The sequence below is a fragment of the Phasianus colchicus genome, chromosome 6 (genome assembly GCF_987193195.1).
Source record: "Phasianus colchicus chromosome 6, bPhaCol1.hap1.1, whole genome shotgun sequence".
Classification (NCBI taxonomy): Eukaryota; Metazoa; Chordata; class Aves; order Galliformes; family Phasianidae; genus Phasianus; species Phasianus colchicus.
This window is the reverse complement of record NC_143441.1, coordinates 43,477,574-43,491,787: the sequence shown is the minus strand read 5'-3', so window position 1 is coordinate 43,491,787 and position 14,214 is coordinate 43,477,574. Positions and strand designations below refer to the sequence as shown.

The 14,214-nt window shown below is 40.6% G+C and overlaps 1 protein-coding gene across 6 annotated transcripts in view; it reads right to left on the bottom strand.

Annotated features, from left to right (window-relative positions):
* The window catches only part of DIP2C (DIP2 acetate--CoA ligase C (putative)), a 292,787-nt gene that overhangs the window by 125,124 nt on the left and 153,449 nt on the right, over nt 1-14,214 (bottom strand). For 4 of the 6 annotated variants that reach the window (XM_090143116.1, XM_090143115.1, XM_090143117.1 and 1 more), the window contains exons 2-3: nt 9,396-9,467; nt 6,155-6,322 (exon numbers count right to left, since the gene is read on the bottom strand). In XM_090143116.1, coding sequence (XP_089999242.1) covers nt 6,155-6,322; nt 9,396-9,467 — 240 coding nt within the window. The remainder of the gene's footprint in view (nt 1-6,154; nt 6,323-9,395; nt 9,468-14,214) is intronic. The other 2 variants (XM_090143118.1, XM_090143119.1) reach the window with 1 other exon arrangement.

Sequence of the window (14,214 nt, the reverse complement as noted above, 5' to 3'; positions counted from 1 at the left end):
TATTTGTGGATCAGTGGATGTGGTGGAGTAATGGGCCTTGTGAATTCATATCTAGATCAATTCCTAAATTTAAGGAGGCAGCAGAGCAATGAATGGCTTTCATTAGAGAAAGGACACTGTCACCCCAATGCCCTAGTGTAGACAGACACAATCCCAATCACTGTCAAAATCACATCATTCTTAATAATGCCATAGGCCACCACAGTCTTGCTGCTAGCAAGGCTTAGAAAGGTAAGTACAATTAGCAGCACTGACTCATTTCAAGTTACAAAGAATTTAAGAAAAATACGAATTAAAAATACATGCCCAGAACACATTTATTTTATATAAAAGAACGAGAAGCCAGTGCTTTGTGCTCATCACAATGCACATAAGCATTAGAAGGTGCACTGGAACTAGCAGCCACGCTCTTAATGCGAGTATTAGTTCATTTACCTAACACCACTAATGTGGGATTCAGCTTGCAGATTAAGACACCTATATTTAGATGTCTACAAGAAGGAGCTTAAGCTGAGCTCCCATACTGAAAAACAGAGACCTAGATCAGGACTCAGGAGTCAAAACAGAGGTGCCCAAAGTCTTATCAGATGTTACAGAGTATGACACCTGCCTTGACCAGGATCTCATGTGTCCCCTTTAAGTTGTTTTCTGTGTGCTTGCCCTGTGCAGATGTCTCTAATACCTTAGGAAATCTTGAGCAGTATTAGACACTTATGTTCAGGCAACTCAGAGAGCATAGTGGAGCCTGCAAAGCTATGCAGGTATTCAGGGGGGTATCTGCTTCAGAATAAGCTGAAAAGCTCTCTGGGTTTCATCAACTGAATTAACTGTGTATCTTCACATAAGAATGGAAGCTCAAATACCAGGTTCATAGGCAGACAACTGAATACAGATATATCAATCTACAAATCCTAATCTGCAAGCTGGATCTTACCTTTTGTACATTTCACTGAAAATATAAAAGCCACAGTAAAGCTATTTAAGCATACCACTGCAAGCTGGATAGTTTTATTTTTATGTGCATGGAAGTCACAAAGCTGTCAGCTGGAAACAGGTTTCAGTCACCCTTTTCCTTCCTTTTTTTCTGTCTTTATCTCTTTGTTCCTCCCTTCCAGTCTTTATTTTTTTGTAGTTGAATTATAGGTCCTTGAGGAATTTGAGGTCCTTTTCAACCCAGGCCATTCTATGATTCTATAGTGTTGTGTGCTAGTGATGCTGCAATAACTGCATAACTCTCTTCAATAGAGGACAACTGTTTCCTCAGTGACAGCTGACAAGTCGCTTTGATGTATCACATATTTCTATGACTAGGTCAAAATTTTGAATGAGAAAGTGTTTAAAAGCTGAAATGCATAACTGATAAGAGATAGAAGGCGTTCTATACTCAGGCTGCTTTCACTGTTCTAAACCTAGCTGACAGTGTATAACCCCAGGAGAAAAAGCTATAGAGCAAACTCAGTAACTCCAGGGCTGGAGGAAAGGAAGGTTAACAGTATTTGCATTCAGTTCAAACTATTCCCTTAACTTCTATGCAATGGCTGCTGATTCTGCTTTAAAAGCAAAGCCAAGGGATGAACACACCGAGTATTCTGTAAACAGGTTAAATGTCACACTGCTCCCAAGGAACTTGTTACTTAGTATGGCATTTCACTCTTCCTATCAGGTGTATACAGAAATAATAAATTCACTGGATCAGCCTAATCCAAAGAAGTTTTAAAAGGTGACACTACTAACCAAAAACAACCAGGGAAGGTATGCCAGTTTTTGCTAGATAAACCTGGAGAAGATGGAATTTCTGATGAGATATGTTTCATTAACAATCTATCTTACACAGGTGAGCTTTCACATTTACCTCTGTACTTGGTTTCAAACAATACACATACTTGAAATCTATCTTCTTTCCTTATTACAATCTCCATTTTGCATTCCAGGATTTCCTTGTATGTATTAAGCCCTCAGTACAAAATTAGTATGAATAACAGAATCACAGAACTACAGAACGATTTGGGTTGAAAGGGACCTTAAAGATCACACAGTTCCAACTACTTTCCATGGGCAGGGACACCTCCCAAAAGACCAGGATGCCAAGGGCCCTATCCAACCTGGCTTTGAGCATCTTCAAGGGCAAGGCAGCCTGTTCCAGGGCCTCACTAGCCTTGTCATGAAGAATTTCTTCTAAATGCCCAATGCAAATCTGCCCTCTTTCCATTTAAAACCATTACTCTTTGTCCTGTCCTGCAGTGGGGAGGAGTTCCTCCCCACCTTTCTTGTAGATCCCATTTGGCCGCTGTCAGGTCTCCTCAGGACATTCTCTTCTCCAGGCTGAACAACTCCAACTCTCCCACTAGTCATCCTCTTGGCCCTCCTCTACACACACCCTAACATTGTTTTCTAATGTTTCCTAACAATGTTTTCAATGTTTCTAATGTTTTCCTTTTTTCCCCTCAATCTCTGAAGGACGGTGGATATCATATCACTGCTACAATTCATACATGATGCTTGATTTCCACTTTCCTATGTCAGACCCAAGTTTTCAGTGTTAGATTTGAAGGCTTTTTTAGGAGAACAGAAGGAAAAAGGTATTCACCAATGCACTGCTCAATTTACACTGTCAGCAGTTTAACATCCTTCCCTCAGCATTCAACAAAAGAAATTCGGTGCAGATCTGTCCCTTCTGAGTATTCTGTTGTAATTCTATCAGTTTGCATTTTGACAGTGGTAGCCCAGTTCTCTGCACGCCTCTGCTCACTCCTGTTCCAACATACACAAATTTTATTTCAAGGCCTGCAATGGTGTATTTCTTTTCTTTTTCATTGCATCAGATTGAGTCACCTTCTCTCACTCATTTATCAGATTTTCAGACAAACATCTTGATGTTTGGTGCTATATTCTGTTTCACAGATCCTCTCCATGGACATCAATAGTATTTCATTGAAATTCTTCTTCATTTTTTGAAGAAGATTCTGATTCTGATGTGTACTAAAAATATTCCCCCTCTAAAAAAGCCATCATGCTAAGTGCTGAAACCATTAAGCACATTGCTAGCTGATACACTAGCTGATCACATCAAGTGCTCATTTCTTTCTCTATATTTCTTCCCTTCCCATTTTTGTCTTATTATTAGTGTACAACCTTTGAAGAGAGATGTATTTTTCTCCATGTCTGAAAACAGTTTGATGTTGTAAGGTCTTAATACAAGATAGAAAACATAAGTGCCAACAAAAAACAATGCTTAAAATAATAAATGGGCTCTCAACCAGCATGGCAAAACAATAATACAGCAAAGCAATAATACAGCTTTAAGAGATGGCACCAAGGGACAGTTGGGTAGTTCTCAGGTGCTCTCAGAACTTCCCTTTTTAACCAAACAGGACCCTGCAAGAAATCCATCAATTCAAACCAAAACACTTTCTCAAGCATGATTTACTTTCACCTATGTGCCATGATTTCACATCTCTAAAACATCTATGTACTATTTTTAAAAACGTGCCCATAAACTGTAAAATGCATACACTTTACAACAAAATCCATATTCTTAGCCTACATCCATGCTTTGAAATGCCCCGTGAAGGCTATCCCTTGCTCAGATCTTTGAGAATTAGGAAGGCACAACACTACTTATTATTAATAAAGTGAATACATGAGGGATTTTTTCAGTTCTAAAATCAAGCTTTGTTTAAACATTTCCTGCAATCTTTGCAATCCAAATAATGCTTGTGGAAGAGAAAATGAAATTGTAATCGCCAAGTTTACTTTCAGTGCCCAAAGTGCCAGCAGCAGGAATAGTAAATGGAGCCACACATGCACATAGTATGCAAAAATATGCACATACTACAGATACACATAAATATGTCTCATTAATAACAGAGGATACAGAAAATGATTCCAATTATTCTACAGAAAATTGTTTCATAAAGTGCAGGGACCTTATTTGGGAGGATATTATCTGCTCTGCACTGCATAGCTTGTTGCAGCACCAGTGCTATTGGGGCTCCAGCAGTGGGAGATGCAGCGCTCTGTCTCCAGGGCTGCAAAAGGAGCAGCAGGTGCCTTTTAAGCACTGCATCTCACAGGTCCATTAGCAATAATAAAAAGAGTGATGGCGACTGGCCTATATGGTTACACTATAAATAGAACCACACTGGTGGTATCAATGATGGGAAATGACTGAAAGTAATCTGGTGTAGACACACCACTTGATTAAGAGGGAATGAACCACCCATGTTTAAGCTGTTAGAAGAAAATCTTAACTGTTAACAACATTGTCTCTCTATTCTGTGAATGAATAATCAAATTTCCTAGCAAAAGACTGGAAGCAAACTGGGCAAAAAAATACCTTATGGGGGAGGCTGTTAATTCAGTTATTTTTCTTATAGGGAGGGTTTCTCCTAATAGCACGCATGTATCTGTCCACGTGTTACCTTACCTAGAACTGACTGATCTAATCAAGAAAATCTTCAGAAAAAGTATTCTGAAATGAATGCCTGTTAAGTGGTTATTCTTTCAGATCTTGGTTGTCAGGGCATCTCTACAGAGGCAGTAAGAGAAAGGTCACAGCACAAGAGAGACTGAGATGCGTGTGCAGATAAAAGGTCCAGATTCACTATTCATTATTTTTAGATGTCTGACATACAGACATGCTAAGAAAAGAAAAATCACTCTGTGCACAGGATGTCTCCAGCTACAAACTGACATCCCAGACACAGCGCTTTGAGGAAGAAAGCTGCAATTTGGTCTGCTTAAGTTAAAGCAGGTGGGAATTTAACAAAAAAGAAAAAAGAGGCTCCCCCTGTCCTTTTTCCCATTCCCATTGCCAAATGCAGCATATCCGTTTCGGATTTCTGAATGTTCAACAGCCTGGCTGGGATGGCACAAATGTCCTTTGCATATGTGCAATCTGTGCAGCATCTGGATGGATGTGTGAGACCTACAGTGCATGCACTGCGCAGCCAACTTGCAGATGTGCAGTGGATCCAGCAAGTCTCCCATGTGTCAGACTCACTGCGTATTTGCTGTGTAGCATATCCAACAACCTACTCTCTGGGATTTTCCTGTCCAAAATAGAAACCTTAATAGCGCACTCCCACATCACCTGATGTATCAACCACATGGCTGCACATCTTCCCCTTCTGAATTAGGATTATACTAATTCCTGAAAAGTACCAGCTTTCCCTTTCTAACATGATAGCATCCCAATGAGCGCAACACAAAGAGCTCTAGCATATGGATGTATGTACACACTTTTATGTGTGCACAGAGAAATATAAACAATGCAGTCAGAATCCAATATGGCTTTCCTTTAAAGCATAATAGCAAATTTGTCTGAAAATGAGAGGGTATGGCGAGGCACTGGCACAGAATGCTCAGAGAAGCTGTGGCTGGCAAATCCCTAGAGGTGCTCAAAGCCAGGCTGGATGTGGTCCTGGGCAGCCTGAGCTGGTGGTGGTAACGCTGCCCACAGCAGGGGGTTTGGAACTAGATGATTTTTAATGTCTCTTCCAATTCAAGCCGTTCTATGATTCTATTACATCCCCAGAAGGCAAGACGTGCTGAAGGACACAGCTGTAGAGGCACAGCTAGGACCCTGTCTTATCTGTCCACACTGCCAACACACAGCCCTGCAGGAAGTCCCTCAAGTGTGCTCTACCAGCCTGGTGCCTGCTCCTAGATGTTGACCTGCTTGTGAATGGTTTGGAGTTTCCAGTACTCTACTGAGTTTCAGTACTCTATTGAGTTCCCACAGAGTTTCAGTCTCTACTTAGAAACCACACAGAACTAGGGGTGCTCGGATTTTTACAACTTCCTCCTGACTCTGGTGGACTTGGACTTTTCCAGTGCTCTGTAAAAAGGCAGTGCCAAAAAGGGAAACACATGCCTTCCTGTGTTTCACCTCTTCTATGTTTCTCCTCCAAAGTGACCACTGCATGGAAGCTAGGCATTCATATGCCACTAAAATTGATTATTCCTTCCTCTTTCTCAACACTCCGCTCTTAGGCAGACAGAAGTCTGTAACAGCCTCCCAGTTGCCACTGTCCTGCCTCGTCACTGGCAGCTGCTTACTTGTCTGACTGATGCACACATCTACCAGAGACTTCCAGTTGAGGCACACTTACAGACAGATATGGACTGAAAAAGATACATTCATTGTGCTCACCAAAACGAAAATAAAAGAGAGGCCGGTTTCCTGCTGTGCTGGCTGCTCTCTCTCTAGCGGCCGCTTCCCGGATGTCACAGACCCCAATGTTGGCAGTGCGGAGCATTCTTCTGGCAGCTCCTTCACTGTGTTGCAGTCTACACCGTACCGCGGCAGCTCCATTCGCTGCTGTAACAAGTTGAAAAAAACTAATTAATTCACGTTTAGTTTTTTTACATTTGTTACAGCAACGAATGGAGCTGCTGCCCCCATGCAGTACAGCACACACGCACACACACGCACAGACACTACAGGACACTCACGGAGCCAATGAGGTCAATGTTCCACTCTGCCAACATTGGTGTTAGAAATGTTAGCAAAGGTGCAGCAAGAGGACTTGGATGCCCAAACAGAGGGGAACTGCCTTTGGATTTCCTTAAGTTCCTTGAGTGCAGTCACAGAACACAAATCCCAGCCCTTCCCTGAGATCTTCAATCCCTGCAGAAGAGCCATACCAATTTCCACACTGTTTGAAAATCTCTCTTCATCTTCTCCTCCTTTTCAACAACAAAAGCTAAGACCAAAGCTTATACATTCTTGCAGCTCCCCATCAAAACACAATGCAAGAAAGAAATAACTAATTTGATCACCTATATGACTGTTCAGATATTAACAGAGGCTTATGAAACGTAGCATCTGTTTTGATATCTTATTTCTTCTCATAAAGGATTCATCTTCCCCTTCCTACTGAACAGGGACCTCAGGTGAGTAAGGTCTTAGAAGGAAAATATCAAATTACAGTTTCAGGTTTCGTCCAAAAGGAAACACAACAAAACAAACAAAAACCACAAAGACAGTGAAGATCAAGCACAAATAATATCAGTTTCTGGAGGAAAATACTTTAATACAGTAGAAGCAATATCTTCCTTTATAACACAGTAATTCATTTAGCCATGAGCTAAATGATTGAGCTTGATGTACATACAAGAAAAAAGTGGGCAGTATTTCAATAGTCTTCTCCTCTCCTTTCTGTCATAATTTTCCTTCACTCATCCCCACATCCCCAGTGCAAGTTTTCCTGGGAAGTGGTACAGAGGAAAACATTCACCCTGTTTCCTCCCATCTTTACAACAGCGCTAGATCTGCTACATCATCAGTGATGACTTCTTCAAATTATTGAATGGATCCCACTATAGGACTGATACAGATTTCTCTGCTGTCCTTTTGCTGGAAAACTTTAATATCACAACAGAGACTTTGAAAGATAAACCTCAGTAAGTTCTCCACTTTCTCTCTTTCATCATGGCATGATGAGTCCTCAGCAGTTTGAGACAAGGCTACAGTTTGACCAAGTGACTATGAGCTCTCTGGAGGAAGAGCTGTATTTTCTTCTGTGAAGAAAGAAATGCACAACTAGCTATAAAAGTGAATACTGGTACCAACCATAACCCTGTAATGAGGATCACTGTTAAGTAAGTCTCCCCATAACTCAGTACATCTAAGTACAGAACATGAGAACATACTGTGAAGACTATCATATGCTTGATAGTTTAGTCAACAAAACCTGCAAATTTAATGACTGAACTTCTAGGATTGTAGTTCTGCTGATTTGATTTGCTTCTTTCTCTTAGAGCTCCCAACAGATAGCAGATGTTACAGCCATCCTCAAGTCAGAAATTATCACTTCAGAAAGAAGAGGTGTCTGTAACATTGATGTCTTTTGTGGAGTTTCCACCAGTGAAGCATACCAAACGAAATCCAAAGGCCTCAAAATACCATTCTGCTATGGAGCTAGCTAATATACTCTGAAAGCAATGCCTCCTGCTTTATGATGTTGCCCCACAATCTCAGAGGCGGATATTGGTGATATGGCAGCAGAGGTTGAACCTTCCTGCCAATATCCCAATACATTTTGTTGCCGTGTGACAGATGGCAGCAGAGAGGCAGTCTGACAAAAGACAATTTTCCTTCATGCAGAAAAAAGAGTACACATAGACATTCACTGATGCTTGTTGACTGTTTATGGAGACCAAACAGTGGATGTGAGCACTGTGAGGCAGTGGGTGGTACGTTTCGGCAGTGATGACAGCAACATGAAAGACATGCCACATTCCAGACAACCATGCAGATTTTTACGAGCGCAGCATGCAGGCTCTTGTTCATTGCTAGCAAAAATACATAGCTAACAGTGGTGAATATGTTGAAAAATAGTGCTTTGTAATTGAGAATTTTCTCTATCAAATAGTGCTGTTGTGCTCTTTCTATCTGCTGTAATTTTCATGGAAAAAAATAGGAGGCTTTCCTTCCAGAGACCTGTATATACATCTATGGAAACCAGAATATGGCAGTACCTCTACATGAGCTGTTTAAATAGAAATCCATCAATGCCATAAAGAAAGTATATGGTAAAAGTGAGCTAGTTCCCATGTCTGCAGTAAAAATACGGTTCAGAGGAATGCCAAGTGCAAGTGGAGCCCCTGTACAGCAAGTGAGACTGCCCAGGAGAGTGTGGCATGCTCCCATGAGGCTGACATAAAATGGAGGCCTACAACGATAAGTAAAACCGCATAGGCAACTTCAAGATTCAGTGTCTTTATAAAGCATGAACTCTGAAGAGTTTTTTCTTGTTTCTAGGAAACACATACAGGGAATAAGTTAAATGAAGCAATATGTAATTTGACATTTGATGTCACTTGAAATTTTCTGTACACTTTTGGGGCAGGTACATGCAACTCACTCCTAAATACAGAGACTGACTGTTTATAAAGGATCACCTGATCACGCATTAAAGGACAAGCTGAAGTCTAAGGGATCTTGCTGGTCTCTCTGTTGACTTCAAAAGTCAGGGCAGGAAACCCAGAAGTGGAGAAAGGAACACAGCTATAAGGTTTTCTTCCACTCAAGTATACCTACCCCTGTTTAGAAAGCTTTACTTGGCAAAAGTCTTAATGAGTTAGGACATCATATTTTATTCTGTATTTTTGCATTACTTAACAATAAATGATGTCTCTAACAAACCTAGGCTGATTTTATTTTCCAGATGTGACTGCCAAACCCACACCAATGTATGTAAAAATGTGCACATGTACCAAAGCAGACATATATATATATATATATAAAAATATATAAAATGGATGACATAAACTTCTTTCTGCATAACAATAGCTTTTTTCAATAGCTTTTTTCAAAGATGTAGATTTTTATTGTGGCAACTACCACTATGCTTGACATCTTCATATATTGCAAGCACAGGTACACGTACCAGGAGGTTGTGGCAGGTAGGCCCCAATTAATTTTGATCTCTTCTTTTCATATCCCTTCTGTGTGATGTCACCTGCCAAGAAAAGGAAAGGAAAATCAATAAGATGTGGATAAAGACAAAATCTAGCTGCTTAATGGCAGCACCATGAGCTTAGCCACCACTGCACTGTTTGTCTGTCTTGACAATTATAATGAACAAATGAAAGCACAGTATGATCATTTTACCCAGAAAAATAAAACTCATTTATGCCAGAACCCTTCTGACAAGTAAATACTCAGCCTTGATTTATTCCAGCACTGGAGTCCAGTAGCAGAGTTTTAAAAGCATTCTGATATGCTGTCACACAAGCTTTGAAAAAGCTACAATGACCTTCATTAGGTTAACAAACAATGGATTATATGGAGTGTGTGGGCCCATGGTGGCTGGCAAAACACTGCTGATTAGCATTTTCTATCATTAATGGGATTTTCCTAATCAAGCATATAAAGCACAAAAGCTTTGAAACTGCTGCTATATTATTTCTGCAATATAAATGTTTTAGCTGATTTCTAAGCAGCAATGAGATCAACAGAAACAAAACAAAGCAAATCTACCACAGATATACTAGAAAATAGTAGCTTAAAGACTCTTTGACTTTCCAATAGAATCTCTAATTGATCTTGGAGACAACTGAATTTCTTACTATTACTGTGATTCTTCATTGTGTTCACAGTTTCCTTAGGTAACTTATCACATGAAGTTTAAACAATACTTTTCTATACACATGTTCTAAAAGAAAGTAATGGATAACTAGATAAGCAGGATGAAACAGATGCTTCTAGTCTTCACAGAGTTCAGGAAGGCCATATCACTGGAATATAGTCCTGGCTTTGGTGCTCAAGAGTAACTCGAATGTCCACATTCTTCTTTCCAAATGTATGAATGCAAATGCACACACATATACATAAATATTAAATTCAGTACAAGCTATTCTGAATGTTAAAACAATGAGACAAGCTTTAAAACTACAAGATCTTTAAAATAACAACGTATTCCCTGCCCATTCAGCAAATGTGTCTGCTTTTGTGAAACTTATCATACAGTTGAAGTCCAACGCTGGACTTGTGCATTTGAAAAAGCATGAATGCTTAAGAGGGGACAAAGCACAAAAAGCAGAACTTCGGCAGTAACATCCAGCCAAACACAACGGTGTGTATCTGCTTGGGCTCTTCCGTCCCAGTGCTCAACCTTCAGCTAAGGAGACCATTTGCTAAGAGAACTGCATGCCCGTTTCAATCCCAGCCACTCTGGTAAATGGATGCTAAGTTAGTAACAAATGTATAGGGAGAGCTTTTGTGGGTGGGCCTGAAGTCGATAACTACATCAAGACACCTTCTAATGGTAACAGCTGTTCCTCAAGGGAAGCTCCCTTCTGGTGATGGCTGCAATAAGCAATAAGGTAAGATTCTCCAAGCCTCATTGCCAGTGTCCCGAGCCAACCTCTCGCCCCTCACTAAAAAAACCAACAGTGCTTAAAATAACACCTACCCTGTGCTACCGTATCTCAAACTGCTCTACAAAAGAAGACAGCTAAAATATCTGTATTTTTAAATGAGGAAAGTGAGAGTGAAGCACTTTAAATGATAACTGTCCCATATTTACCCAAGGAAGTGGTAGACTTGGCAAGAGGACCTATGTTTTTAAAGTTCAAACACACTGACTCTTTAAGCATGTTTATTCCCCTTTTGAACACTTCTGTCACGTGTTCTTACCAGTCAGCTTCTCACAAACCAGACAGTAGCTAAAAATACCACTTCATTAAAATGTTTCTATTAACAAATGTATTTATTTCCATCTGAAAAATATAAAAATGAGCAATTTTTTTCATTTAAGCTTTGTTAAACAAATTGCCACTCATTCTCCTTGCTCATCAAGACTGAATTCTTATGCATTCCAGACATGCCTTAATTTGAATAAAAATCTGGTATTATTGTTTCATGATTGCAGCACAGTGATACCCTATGGATAACCATCATTCCAGTTTGGATGCATAGGGTGGCAATGCCATTTTAAACATGAAACTATGAGCAATAGGTCCTAAGGTACACATGGTAGTGCACACAAATCAATACTGTGCTATAGCCACGTGCATCATTGCCCTGGCAACGAAAAAAATCAAATCAGTAAAATACAAAATCACCAAAATTTTCATTGAAGTATCAGAATTATATTTGTGAGACAAGTCCCTGTGCCTGGAAGCTGGAAGCAGAGCAGTTGCCCACAGCCCTCTGCTCTCCTGCTGGAATCCTTGGATCTCATCCCCCTGTGCCCTGGCTCTGCTCTCAGATTCCCCTCTCTGCTCTCCTCAGCTCCACCCCACAGCCTGTCTCCTGCCTGCTCTGCTCCACCTCACTCCCATCCTTCACGTTAGCACCCCCAAGACCCTCAGCCTCCCGCCTGCACCAGCACTCTCCAGGTTGTTCTCCTCCTCATCCTCCTGACAAGGTCCAACTCCTCACTGCTGACTGGGCAGTGTGTTTTCACCCTGATTTTTTTTTTCCAATCCATATTTAAAATTGACTGTTGAGGACTAGTGAACACCAAGCACGCACCGACCAATCCACCTTTCACTGAACAAGTTCATTTGTTATTTCACATCTTCCAGACTCTCTTTAGGCACAATGGGAAGAATGCCAGTTTTGAAATGAGAGGAACAGTACCAATGGAAGAGGATCCAGCCCTCCTAGGATGACGATTGCCTGGTTGAACTGAACACAGGACCAAGGCTTGGTAATTCCATAATCTTATATCTACCTCTTTATTTTCGATTTGTGTCGCAGCTTCTGTGACTTTCAGCCACAACTACATGCTATGTTCATTCAGTTGTGCTCCCCACAGTGATCACTGATTGCATGATACCAGAGAATCACAGAGTCATTTAGGTCAGAAAGACCACTAAAATCATCCAGTTGAACCATCAACCCATCCCCACCATACCTCTAACCACGTCCCTCAGTGCCACATCCACACTTTCCTTAAACACCTCCAGGGACATCATCTTGCTGGGCAGCCTGTGCCAAAGCCTCACCACTCCTCCAGAGAAGAAACTTCTCCTAATCCCCAACCTGACCCTCCCCCAGAACAACTTAAAGCCATTCCCTCCTGTCTGATTTCTAGTCCAGCTTTAAAATTATATGTTCTCTTTCATTCCACAGTGTCAGATTTCATGTTTTTAGACATGAAAGTACTTCCACAATAAAAGTATCTCTGTATTACCACCCTTCTTTGAAGCTGTCATGCTTCAAAAGCGGACAGTGGCTAGAAACACAGACACCACGGACAAATAAGATGCTATAATACTTCCAAGAAAGAGGACTGCCTGAAGTAATGTAGAATACATTATGAATGTTTCCTTTTCAATTGAAATGTTTATTAGTTGATCTGTTGTCACTTCCTGAACACAAACATGTCCAATCTTGATGGATTGTTACCATAACATAGGTGTGAATTCTTCCAAGAGAAAGATAATTGCATTAAATAAAACAATAATAATAAATTTCTCCAAATCTTGCTTTTTTTCCAGGAAAGTGCCAGTGCCTATTAGTGTTCTCAGTCTTTACGGAAACAGCGCAGGTGAAAAGCAAACGATAAAAGCAGGAAGCACAGTTATGTTGCTCAGTGCAGTGAGCGCTCGATTTAATGCTCGGTGATCTCAAAGCCTGATGGATGCTGCAGGTTCTCACTACTCACGCATGTTTTGAAATGAAATTTCAGGCCGGGACTTTAAATTACTTTTGGACACTTGTGAAAAATCTGTCACAGGAAATAATGCAATCAATAATTGCTCTCAAATCCATAGTCTGAAACAGGTTGTCGGTGAGCGCCTTCCCTTTGCCCATGATTTTCTGCCCTCTAAAGATTCAATTTTCTGTAAGACTTGTTTATTGCTGATGACTCAAGTTCAGTGTCAGCATCTTGGCAAGAGGGATTTGAATGAAACAAAGCTCTTCATAAAGAGAACTGTGACTCATTTTCTTCTCCCACTCATGATGCAGACAGTCTCCCTGTCTGGTCTTCCAAAAATATGCCAAGAGACAAAGGATTTCATTTTGGATGGTGCAAATACAGAGATATAAAACTGCACGACTCTATTTCGTGCAACACGTACAGGAACACAGAAACATCCACGTCAGAAGCTGTTTTCTTTTCCAATGTCTTTTTAAAAAGATGTCCAACCTCATTCTCAACTTAAAAATCTAATTAGAAATATGGTGAGGAAACAAATGGCAGACCACGGCACTGGTCAGAAAAACTAAAGGCCTTTGCACACTTTCATTGCAAGCAGTAACATAAATTACACTACTGCTCCAACGCCTCCAAGGGAAATACGTTGCAACTTACAGGTTCACCCACACTGAGCTGCATTCTCTTTTCCCTCAAGGATACATTTTGTCCCTGCATGTTGCAAGCACAGCAGAAAATGGCTGAATTTCAGTGACAGAAAAGGAAGTGCCTCCTGTGTACTTTACAGCTTATAATGGTTTCTAAAGCGGCTTCCAATTCAGGAATGGATATTTAAATATACAACGCTACTAACAGATCAAATAAACCACTTTAGCACCACTAAAACAACACAGATACAAGGCCTTTTCAATTTTAAGGGCATTCCTGCTCAAAATAAATACTTTCTTCTCATTCTCTGGATACACAGATGAAATATCTGCCATGTAATCTACTCATGCCTGAGCTGGAATTTGAATTCTGCGTTAGTGACGAAGCAAGCCAGCAGCACATCGTCCTGCACAGCATTCTAGTATCTCCACCCCGAATCCCCAAGCAT